The following is a 12,810-nucleotide window of genomic DNA, read 5'->3' as shown; positions in this document are numbered from 1 at the left end:
ATTATTAATTAAGTTAGTTGCATGCTTAGTTCTTGATTAGTAGGTGATTCTGGAACGGGTCACTACAGATATCTTATTTAGGTTATCCATGAAAAAATATTAATTTTTATTCTAAGAGTATTTTTTTTTTTTTTGAATATCGGTAGAATTGACATGTCTTACAGATAAAGATTCGTGAGACCGTCTCATAAGAGACCTACTCATGTAATAATGATAAATCAATGTAATTCAAAAACTTATACGTAATATTTATTTAAAGAAAATTATTGTGTCGTTTTTTTTTTGTTAGGGGTTCCCATTTCCTCTTTATATATATATATATATATTTATTTTTGAGGATCATCACCTTTGCACCAACGCAAATTTTTCTAATGTGTTTACGCCCTCATTCACACACGCTCGAGAAAATTCACAGGGGTCGTCACCTATCTCATAATTCCACAAAAGCATACACACTTAACTTTGAATTTTTTAAGTGTTGAACTTCCGAAAAAAATATATATCTTGTTGATATGAGTAGTTTCTATCAAATATTTTATGTCTTCTATTCAGGTATGAATCGGTTCATCCATGCACTATGTTGAACAGTATTGGTGAAACTTTCATCTTTCGGGTATTAACCATTCATATTACAAACCATGTAATATCCTCGGATCTTTGGATCCTAATGTCACATTACTATTGTCTGGAAAAAAAAAAGGAAATGGCATGTGGACTAGTCTAGATAATATAAGAGAATGTGTACTTTTGATTATGTAATTTTGATTATCTAATTAGATAAATTTACTTTAGTATAATTATTTTGATTCAGTTTTATTTTTTTCCCCGAATCGTCGATGTGATATATGATTTATCAACAATTATTTGCAGCCACGTCATTATTGTATTCAGGAGTAGATAATGTGAAATTTCTTAATTAGATACATAAATATTTTAAACAATGTATCATTATTTATGTTTTAAAAAAAAAGTTAAAGAAAATTTATCCTCCATAACTCCCTTAGTTCCAACCAACCAGGAAGGAGACCTTGAAACTCAAAACGTTGGAACACGGAACCTTGTATAGCCAATCTGGACCGTCCAATCTAGCAGCCAAGTGACGCCAGCTACTTCGGATTTGGAAATGCGCCGACGTCACAGTACGTACATTAATTGGTGGACAATAATTAACTTTTTTTATTCTTTTCAAAAAATTTAAATACTTTTTTTCTATAAATAAGTTGTTGCAAATATATAATCAGAATTCTAAATAAATTTGTACCAACGGTAATACATTGTTTACTTCTAATGATTCGATATGATATAAAATATTGACGATTAAATCATACATACGAAGATATAATGATCAATAAATTTAATTTTTTTATATAGAATTCAAACCTAATATTGGATGAAACAAAAATATATAATCAATTTATGTTTATCATTAACATGAGCCGATGTCTCATCCGTACATTGTCCACAAAACGAGCTGAGCTCAAGTCATGGGTTCGATAACACACGCATGTCGCAGCCCACGTTTGCCAAATTATTATTTGTCTTCCCTTTATATAACAATATAATAATTTTTTTAAAAAAAAGAGTAAATCCACGATGTATAATAGGTTAGCCCATCTGTAAGTTATGTTGTATTATGGAACTTCATCTAAACAATTGGCCCAATTCTAGTAACGGATTCAAAGGCCCAGATAGATTCCAAGATATAAGAACTACGAGAAATTGGCGTTCAGTCCTCAGCCGTCGATTTTTTTTGTGTTCAGTCCTTGGGTAATTTTTTAGTATCACATTTTCACATGAAGTGTACCACATTTTGTATGACATAGTACCAAAATTTTGTGGGTAGGAAATAAACCAAAAGAAATGTTTTGATTGGGGATTTTTCACCAAGTTCCTCGAAGAACTATCCAAATTTCCAGTTCTTTTAAAATTTAAAAACATACGCATATGTATATATATAGTTTTGTTATGCTACATAATATTTGTGCTTATATTTATACCTATCAATAAAATGATACTCACCTTTTAGATAATAATAATAATAATAATAATAATAATAATAATAATAATAATAATAATAATAATAAAAATAATGTCAAATCATCAGGCTCGAGCCGTCCAACCCCGTGGAAGGTTCGATCCTGGGTGTGGGGGCAGTGCCCACACCCAGGATCAAGGGTTGAGATTCATATCATGGGGAATAAAAAAATTTAAAAAAAAAAAAAATTGGGCCAGAAAAAATTTTGACCCTTGGATATACCCCTGCAGGCAGTGCCTGCAGGGGTAGGGTGAAATAATCCCAACCCCGTCCACGGTTTTTAATGCTAAAACCGTACCCGTAACGGTCACATTTCCGGGTCAAAATCCGTTAATCCGGTTAACCAACCTGTTGAGCATGGGCCGGGTATGGTCCAGTCCAACCCGAAACACGGCCAGGCCTAATCATACCACACAGATTGGATTTGTTTGTGCTTTCCATTCGTGTAATAAAAGTTGGAACAACCGCAAGTTAGATCTACAGTATGTTTGGTAACCAGGATTTGGATGGATTTCATGGGATTTGGATTTCAAAATCATATTTTTACTGTTTGGCAAGATAATAAAAAAAAAATTCGGATTTGTTTAAAATTTTATGGGATTTCAATAAAAATATCCAAATCCCATCAAATTTGACAAGATTTGGTGGGATTTTGGATTTTAAAAACACACAATTATTTTTTTATCCAAATAAAATATATTATATATTATCTAGGTAGTATTAACATAATTCATTAACTTATATATATACTCAAACGATAATTTCATATATATTGTCTTTCCCAAAATATACAATTCTTCAAATCATCTTCGTTTTTTATTTGGTTCTTATTTATAATAATATTTTGCATATTCGAGAAAAAAATTTCAAGTATCTCTATTTATTTTTGAGAACTTATATAAAAAATATTGTTTCTTTCTCGTCATCATTCTTCACAAACACATCATTCTCATCGGTCAACTTTCTTCACATAATTTTTTAATTTACATACACAAATAATAGAGAAGAATTATTAATTTCTAAACTTTTTTGGATTATTTATGTTTAGATGATTTATAAGGGTATATTAGTAAAATTTTAAAATTCCAAATTCGAATCCTTTTTCATCCAAACAAGAAATAGATTTGTGAATATCATTTTTAAATTTTAAACCAAACACCAAATGGAATTTCAAATTCTTGAATTTTCAAATCCAATTCCAAATCCCATTAAATCCACCAAAATCCTAGTTGCCAAACAAACTGCTAGTGATTTTAAACGAAATGGCTTTAAACGTGTTCAAGTTGGTTAATTAAATCAGTGTTTGGTCAATAGTCATGAGTTGACTTCCTTTAACAACATTTTTATGGACGAGGCTGTCACACATGGTTTGTTCGATGCATTTTATCCACCTAGCATGGTTTGCAGGCTACCGTGTTGCTTTATCTCGAATGTTTACCCAATATAAATCGAAGAGTAGTGAACTACGGATTCCATTCATAAGAGAAAAAGCAATTTACATCTTATTTTATAATTTTTGAATATCTTAAATGTTTGAAAGAATTGTCGTTATGAGGGGAAAAAACGAAGATGGTGTTTGCTTAATCCTTTTTTAACATTTGAGTGGGTCTCATGTGAGACGGGTCAACTCTACCCATATTCACGATAAAAAGTAATACTTTTTCATGAGTGACCCAAATAAGAGATCCGTCTCACAAATACAACTCGTAAGACCCTCTCACACAAATTTTTGCCTTAACCATTTATATATAATCCGTAAAAATAGTGGTGGGGTTAGTGTGACATGGGAAGTGACTTTGTTCATCTCAAAATTATGATCAAACGTAGACCAATAATATTGTTTTTAGTGCCAAATAAAAGATAAGGGACAAGTTATTGCTCACTCCTAATTTTCCAATAATTACTTAGGCCAAATGAAGGCTGTTGGCTTCGTCTGGTTTGTTCGAGTCTCATGTCTCGAACATCTCTAGTTCGTTTGTTCTATTTGGACAGTTTATTCTAAATATGGACATTTTTCATTATTTAATTCTTGTTTGTCTTTTGGTTTGTAACTCTTTTGATCCATTTTTCATTCATAAATTCTATTCTTAACATATGAAATTTAGTGGATTTGCTTGATATATATATTCATGGTCTCATAAATGTAAGTCGATTGGAACGAACCACGTTAAAATTGCACGTGTTCTTATTTTTACTTTCAGTTTTATTATTTTTTAATTGGACTAATCATGAAAATCGAGTAAAATAAGATAAAACCGTATCAACATTATGTACGTGTGTGTGTGTGTATATATATATATATATATAGATAAAAAAACTAATTTGCATGCAAAGAGAAAGCGATACAGATCGACATTGACAAGGTCCATCCCTGCTTTGCTAAAGACATGGTGGTTAGCGAGCACACATCACCAATTAATCGTTCGTCGTATCTTTTTATTATAATCGAAATGTTTTATATTTTTCCATTCTTTATATCTTGATTTATTTTTTTATTACGTAGAAATTATTTATTTATACATATAAAATAAAATGTTAATTATTAACAATAAAGAGACTAAAATTCCCACTAATTTGTCGGATGCCGACACTGTCTTTTTTATACAACAACTTTTGTGGGACTCTTCAAACAATGCATTGTAGTTATAATGGCTCATCTAAAATATCTAAACAAATGTAAAAGAGTATCATTTTCACACTCTTTTTTCATATTTATTTAAATAATATTTTAATCTTCAAAATTATCCTAATTAATGTATAATCATAATCATCCGAAATAATGTTTTTTTAAACGAATTTTGGTGTTTGAGAGGCTTCCTTAAAGTAAACAATGATTTATTCGACGCTAAGTATATATCAAATGATTTCAAAAGAAGTTACACATGTATTTTCACGTCAATCAATATATTGTATCACGTAAAAAAATGACGCGAGAAATTGATGCTAAACTATGGTTCTGGTTGCTGGTGGATGTTGGAAGTCTTTCAACTATGAATAAGAACTCGAAGACGAAGGAAGGGCGTATAGTTTTCACTACCTCCATGTCTTTCAATCTTTCTTCGCTTAGAATGCTATTTGTCAAATGTCGTGTTTGTTGAGGACCGCGTACTCCAGAACATCCCAAAAATAGTTTTGTTAGTCACATGGAAAAATATCCAAGGTGATATGAGCCAACCAAGATTTTCCCTACACAGAACAGAAATTCTTACAGGAGAAATAAGTCAAATTGACCTATTTTGGAATTGATTTTACTTGAAATAGACAGCTCAATATGCCCAATTCTTGTGGCTACCAATTAGATTTGAGAATAGTGTCACTAATGATTTATCCACAGAAAAATATTCAATAATATTTTATTTATTTTTTAACCCAATCGATAGAGTCATAGAAATTGTCAAATCCTTAGGATCCCCACCACTTTGTATACATATGGTTTGTGTCACGTCGCATGCCAGATGAGACGCAATTTTTCTTTTATATTTATACAAAATAATTAATTTTATATAATATAATGTTTATCGTATTTATCACAGGAATTATCATTATTTGTTGCGTTGGGTCGTAAGATTAATTTTCCTATAATTAATGAGATTGGAACCCATCAGGTGTTTCCCTCACTTTCAATTAATGGCGATTCGGAAAACAGTTTTCTCGACGGTGACTTTTATGAGTGGGTCTCACGTGAGACCGTCTCACGGATTTTAATCTGTGAGACGGGTCAACCCTACCCATATTCACAATAAAAAGTAATACTCTTAGCATAAAAAGTAATACTTTTTCATAGATAACCCAAATAAGATATTCGTCTCACGAATACGACCCGTGAGACCGTCTCACACAAGTTTTTGCCGACTTTTATTCGGTGTTACGAAAGATTTGGGAAAAAAATATTCGGTATATTTTTTAAACAATTCGTATGAGATAAAAAAGAATTGATTATGAATTTGAATACGATATAGATGAATTATTGAAAAATATAGAAACTAACAAGAAAAATAGATATTTAGATAAACAAAACTAAATTTATATGATTCGAACTATTTAAATCTGGAAAAAAAAACAATACCAAAATTATAACTTACATTTTAATAAAAGATCGCTGGCATAGAAAATTAAATTTATATGATTCAAACTATTTAATTTGATAATAATTTAATTCAAGACCTATATTTATTTATTCATTTTTTTAAAATAGTTTATGATTTTTTTTAAATGTTATTCAAATATAGTTTTTAAAACAAGTGAGACATATTTTTTTGATATTTTTAATAGAGGAAATTGTAAAAATACATTTTTAAATGTAAAAATGTTTTATAAAAGATTTGTATAAACACATATATATTCTTAAAATAAATTTTAAATTATTTTATAAGCTTTTTGTAAACAATATTTTTATACAAACGTTTTATAACTTTTGTCCAAACGAAATATAAAATAGTAGAAGACATTGAAAACAAATCTAGCAACACAAATTAAACTCTTACTCACGCCCACCTATTTTCACATACATATATTTTTGGACAATTAAAATTGTAACTTTTATTGATATCATTGAATGTCTTTTATAAAAAGATTAACCAGACAAAAAGAAAATTTTCAGATACTCAATGAAATATATCAAAGAAAGAACAAGCAAAATTTTGCTGAAAAATGGACAACTCCATTAGTCGTTCTCCTTACATGAGAGAATGAGGTTTCATGTATGCCCAAAAAAAATCTATCTCACAAAATATGACGTGTGAGACCGTCTAACACAAATTCAGATTTTAAGTTACATAACACACACACGAGACTCTATATAACATCTTATCCTATCTTATCTTATATAAATAAATGCATCTGCTCACCCAACTATATAATATTATTTAATTTCATTTTTTAAAAAAAAATTATCGCAGTTGCATATAAAGTAACAACTCGTGGCCAATCAACTTCAAGAAATTGATTGGAACCAAGCCGATTTGTTATAGATATATATGTCACTTTATTAAAGTTGTCTTTCTTTATTGCATGCCCTCAATTTAGACCAATACAAACGATATTTTTGATATTTTAATAAATTAGACTCACGTCAAGTCAATTATATTCATATTTACAATAATAATTAATATTTTTTACTAGTGACCTTACAAAAATGTCTGTCTTACAAAAATGTCTCGCGAGAACCTCTCAATTTTTTTATTTTTTTTTGTGTTAATTAATTAGTGAATGCAGTAGTCAGGTTCATGAAATATGGTTGGATGAACTTCTCAGTTAACCAATTTTTTGTATCACGAGCACATTCACTGCCTCAGGTCTAAAGTTTAGATGGTATATTTAATGCATTATCTTGCATCTAAGGGAATAAATTTATCAATATACATGACGTCCATTGATTTTTTTAGTGAACATCAGATATATTAATAAGAGTAGGTCTCTTGTAAGACGGTCTCACGGATCTTTATATGTGAGAGGGGTCAACCCTACCCATATTCACAATAAAAAGCAATACTTGTAGCATAAAATGTAATACTTTTTCATTAATGACCCAAATAGATATTTGTCTCATTAAATAAGATCCGTGAGACCGTCTCACACAAGTTTTTGTCTATTAATAAATCATATGCAAAATTGGATGATGAATATGGTAATAACTTTCATATAAAATCGATAGTACGACGATCAAATTTCTTACGATTATATGTAGATATAGAAAAATGATCGCAAATATATTTAAAATTATCAAGTAAAACGTAAAAAAAATCCAAAATAAATTTTAAGTTGACTCATATATTATTCAATGAATAAATTTAAGATTAGCTATGATATTACACGTCGCTAGTTCTTAAACAGAATATACTTATGTAAAATATATTTTTTTAAAAAATACTATATGATTTCAAATATTATCGTATGTGTGTTGTAATATATTTAAAATCTGTCTAAAATGATTGTTTTTTAAGAGTAAGTCTTATTAGAGACCGTCTCACAAATCTTAATCTATAAGACATGTCAATCATATCGATATCCACAATAAAAAATAATATTATTAGTATAAAAAGTAATACTTTTTTATTGATGACCTTATGTGTCATAAATAAGACCTGTGAGACCGTCTCACACAAATTTTTGTTTTGTTTTTTTTTTCGAAAACTCGTGTTGCTTTGCTGAATGTTGGGGGAAAAAGAATTCCGGAAACTACTACCGAATACTGAATGCATCCCTGGGAAAAAAAATCTTATCTACTGTAAAAGTTGCATTCTCGATGTGGGGTTATATCTATTTAACCAAATTTTCTCCAGTGAATGGAAAAAATTGCAATGTTTAAAACATTCTCTCTCTTTGCCATTTTTTCAGTGCTACTCTTCCACTTCAGAGAATCCCAAAGCTATCCTTCTTGATCTCTATGCTTTAATGGCTAAAAGCTGAATCAAACCCAAGTGAGAAAATCTTACATAAAAAAAATTTTCGTTCATTTTATACATGTTTACGAGGCGAGCCTTTTCGTTTTTGCTAATTTTTCTTACTTGCTGTTGTCAAAACGCTGTCGGGTTAGTGTTTAGAGGCCAGAAAGTTGTTGTCTTCATAATGGGTTCTCATATCTTTTGCTGGGCGTTAGTGGGGTTTTCCTAGTATTTCCGAAAAAAATATGGGTTCTATTTTTTAGGCATTGTAGTATAAAATGAATCAAACAATTTATTGTTTTTTTACTTATGGGAAGGTAACGAGGTATTCGTGTGGAGACTAGGTTCAATGGGTGAGGATTGGGATCCATGTTGGATCTATTATTTTTATCATTTGTACTTTTTTTATGTTCTTAGTGACCTGATAAATTTATTTAGTTAATATTCAATGTTTCTGAAACCTTGATTACTGTGTGGATTGTTTGTTTAGTTTGTTATTTTTTTCTGACGTCTGCGATGCTTTGTTTGTTGTTAAAGGTGTTATATTAGAATGGTAATGGTATTAGCCACATTTCGTTTCATACGGTTTGAAAAGGTTGGTTTCTTTTTTGTGGATTTCAGTTTATCCATGGGTTGAAGTCTAGGAATGATGGATAGTTTCAGCGACTTTGCGGAAGGTTCCCGATTTTTTGATGCATTAGAGCAAATGTCACCGACATTTGATTCTGTTGATGGTTGCCCTGGTTACAAAGATTGGGAATATGATGTGTGGATTAGTAGTCCCCTAAGTATTGATGAACGTCGAAGGAAATTTGTTCGATGGATGGGATTGAATAAAAATGGGTTAGAAGGAGGTGATTCGGTTGATGTATGTGACAATAGTGAAGATGGTTGTGTGTTTAGAGGTAATGTTGGCAGAGTTATGCAGAATACCGGGGCTGTTCTGAGAACTTCAGGTGTCGAAGACGAGTTTTCTTCTAGCCGCTCTTCTTTGTCGAGTTGGTCTACTGATGATTTGGATTTGTTAAGCGGAGCGGATTTACTTGAAGGTAGGATCTGCTGTGGGATTTCTGATGGTGGAAGTGAATACTCTGTGGACCAATGGGGGGGAGATAAGAGGATAGAAAAAATTCGGGACACAAATTCCCAAGTTCCAATATTTGGGGAGTCTAAGAATGATTCTCAATCAGCTAAATCGGTTCAGCAACTTGTACAAAGAGAGCTGGAGGGAAATGAAAATGCAACAAAAACAACAAATAGGGCGAAGGATAGGTGGAGTAGATTGCGTTACCTGACTTGTATGATGGGCATGAATATGAGAAATGGTACTGTGGAGTCAAATAACTTGAGCCAAGTTCGAGAGAGGGGGTTTCAGAGAGTTGGAGTTCGCAATTATCGAAGAAGGTTGAAGGAACTCTCAGCCCTTTTCGTGGGACAAGATTTCCAAGCCCACGAGGGTTCAATATTGGCTATGAAATTTAGTCATGACGGTAAGTACCTGGCAAGTGCGGGAGAAGATAAGCTTGTGAAAGTGTGGCAAGTGCTGGAAGATGAAAGATCAGATATATTTGACATTGCAGATGTGGATCCATCATGTGTGTACTTCTCAGTAAACCATTTGTCTGAATTAAGACCTCTTACGTCACAGAATGGTAGTGTTAACAAATCCAAGAATCTTAAAAAAACACCAGATTCGGCATGCATTATCTTCCCTCCAAAGGTTTTCAGAATCTTGGAGAAGCCACTGCACGTGTTCCATGGACACAAAGGAGAGATCTTGGATCTTTCTTGGTCAAAGAATGATGTACTGTCTAATCATTGCAAATTTATTTGAAATATTTGAAATTGGTTTCTTTAAATTAAGGCGTTTTTACTTGTTTTCTCGCAGTGTTTGCTTTCATCATCGGTTGATAAAACTGTTCGTTTGTGGCGGGTTGGACTTGATCAGTGTCTCAAGGTTTTCTCTCATACTGACTATGGTGTGTACATATAATCAGCAATCTATTGAATTTCCCAAAAATTTAAAATTGCACATGGCTTAGAAATACTGATTTCTCAAATATTCATTCAATGCAGTGACCTGCATTCAGTTTAACCCTGTGAATGATGATTACTTCATCAGTGGTTCTATTGACGGGAAGGTTCGAATTTGGGAAATAAATGGCTGTCATGTTGTGAATTGGACGGAAATAAAGGACATAATAACTGCCATTTCTTACCGCCCTGATGGTCAGGTCTGTTAGGATTGCTTCTTTTTTTGTTAACAAGTTTAGCTTCTGTAAATCATCGAGGCATACTAATTGAGTATATGTTTGCTTGTCTTACAGAGTGGTGTTATTGGCTCCATTACCGGTATCTGTCGATATTTTAACATATCAGGTACTTTTAGTCAGTTCTTTGGAAATTGTTATGCTTTTTAATTAATGCATTACTTGGGGAGCCGAAATTTCCATATACATTCTGTGACTAACAAGTGTTGAACGAAAATGTGTTGATTGTATCAGATGATCAAATTCAATTGGAAGCTCAGATATGCGTAGGTGGTAAGAAGAAAACATCCTGTAGAAGAATAACCGGCTTCCAGGTAGCTGTCATTAACTTTCAAAGGTTGCTAATCTGTTTTGATTTCGTTTCAGTTCTCGTTTTGGTAAATTCTCACAAAATTCCTACTGATTTTGTTATTCTGTGGAGCAGTTTTTACCACAAGACCCGAGCAAACTATTGGTAACATGTGCCGATTCACAAGTCAGAGTTCTTAATGGGATGGATGTGATGATCAAGTACAAAGGTACGCACTTGATTCTTTCATGTTTGTTTATTCGACGACTTGCTTGATAATTTAAAATCACGTCGTCTTGTCTTATTTTCTTTATAATTCAGGTCTGCGAAATGCTGTGAATCAGATTTCCGCTTCATTTACTTCAGACGGCAAACACATTGTCTCCGCGTCTGAGGATTCAAATGTCTATATTTGGAACTACACCTGTCCTGGTACATCTACTTTTTCGCAGTCAAAATCCGTTAGATCCTTCGAGAGTTTCCCCTCAGATGCTTCCGTTGTCATACCTTGGTCCGGCCTGAAAATCAGAAACTCAGAAAGCGAGTTGAAATCAAGAAAACACAATACTCCTATAAATTCATTGCTTTTTTCACCGTCCACTTACCTCTCTTCGGGGCAAGAATTTTTCCTCGAATCAAACCTGAAGGGATCCGCCACTTGGCCTGAGGAAAAGCTTCCAACTACCATTCCTGGGTCTGCATCATCTTCAATGTGTAAATCTCGGTACAAACTTCTCAAGACTTCTTGCCAGAGTTCATCCACTTCTCATGCATGGGGTCTGGTACTTGTTACCGCAAGTTGGAATGGAAAAATCAAATCTTTCCACAATTACGGTTTACCTATTCCCCCATAACGCAAGGATCCGTAAATATCAAGAACTTCTATGCAATCTTCCTTGATTGGCAGTTTTTTGCCAGTCATTTCAGTCCAGGCTGTCACATATTGGAAATTCATTGACCGGCCCCAATCCCTTTCCCTGCTCTGTATTGAAGGTCCCTTTCAAATGCTGCTCACAAAATGAAGTTTGTATAGGCAACGACAGTTGGATGGGAGTCAAAAATCCAAATTGTAAAAAGCACCACTCCATTTAAAGAAACAGCTGAGGTTTGCCTTATCTGCATGCGATGTAACTATGCAGCTTTCAGTATGATTCATCCATTCATTTGTGAATTGGATATTTTTTTGCCTCTGGCCCAGAAAAGAAATGGAATCATGTGTTAGGAAACGTCAGCTAGAGACTGATATGCACGATGGAATTGCTCGCGGGACCTCGAAAAATTTGTGCCATTTATTCGTTCAGGTGGGGCTCCGAGAGCAAAACCGGTGGCTGAGAGTTGCTTGAGGAAGATTTTAGTGGGGAATCCCATCTTTATGTTACGTTGGTCGGTCTGAATTATTAAGTAATTTGTCTGCCATTTTTTTGATCACGACGAAGGTTGCTGGCCAGGGCTCGGGGAGGGGCCGGGGACGTTTTCCGGTGGGGTGGCCTATGATTTTGTCTCCGGGGGTAACGAGTTTGTGGATCGCTTCTGGCTGTAGCTAGTGTTCAGAATTCAGAAGTATTGCAAATTTTATGTGATTTTTGCTAATTATTTTTTTAAAAAAAATGTTATAGTCACATTTTTATGTCCGAATAGATGTGTAGAGTAACGAATTTCTTCTGCTGTTGATTTGAAACTTTGTTAATAAATGAGTTAATAATTGGTTCAATTGATTACATACAGATATATTATATATTACCTAATATACATGTATATATACATATGTAGTACATACACACAAACATGTATACATATATACTATATCTATTATTATTATTATTATTATTATTA

The 12,810-nt window shown here is 32.6% G+C and overlaps 1 protein-coding gene across 3 annotated transcripts; it reads left to right on the top strand.

Annotated features, from left to right (window-relative positions):
- The first annotated feature begins 8,297 nt into the window (after positions 1–8,297).
- On the top strand, positions 8,298–12,663 carry LOC140804656 (uncharacterized). 3 transcript variants are annotated; one of them, XM_073160741.1, is made up of 8 exons: positions 8,298–8,454; positions 9,040–10,222; positions 10,307–10,397; positions 10,495–10,652; positions 10,746–10,797; positions 10,923–11,002; positions 11,113–11,206; positions 11,299–12,662. In XM_073160741.1, exons 2-8 carry the CDS (start codon positions 9,065–9,067, stop codon positions 11,829–11,831), a joined length of 2,166 nt encoding a protein of 721 aa, XP_073016842.1. In that variant the 5' UTR covers positions 8,298–8,454; positions 9,040–9,064; the 3' UTR covers positions 11,832–12,662. The 3 variants fall into 3 exon arrangements, with proteins under 3 accessions (XP_073016842.1, XP_073016843.1, XP_073016844.1); XM_073160742.1 differs by having other exon boundaries at positions 8,317–8,508; positions 11,299–12,663; XM_073160743.1 differs by lacking the exon at positions 8,298–8,454 and adding an exon at positions 8,581–8,771 and having other exon boundaries at positions 11,299–12,663.
- Positions 12,664–12,810: the final 147 nt, after the last annotated feature.

Source organism: Primulina eburnea, chromosome 11 (genome assembly GCF_022965805.1).
Source record: "Primulina eburnea isolate SZY01 chromosome 11, ASM2296580v1, whole genome shotgun sequence".
Taxonomy (NCBI): Eukaryota; Viridiplantae; Streptophyta; class Magnoliopsida; order Lamiales; family Gesneriaceae; genus Primulina; species Primulina eburnea.
The sequence above is the reverse complement of the archived record's forward strand: the minus strand, read 5'-3'. Positions and strand labels throughout refer to the sequence as shown.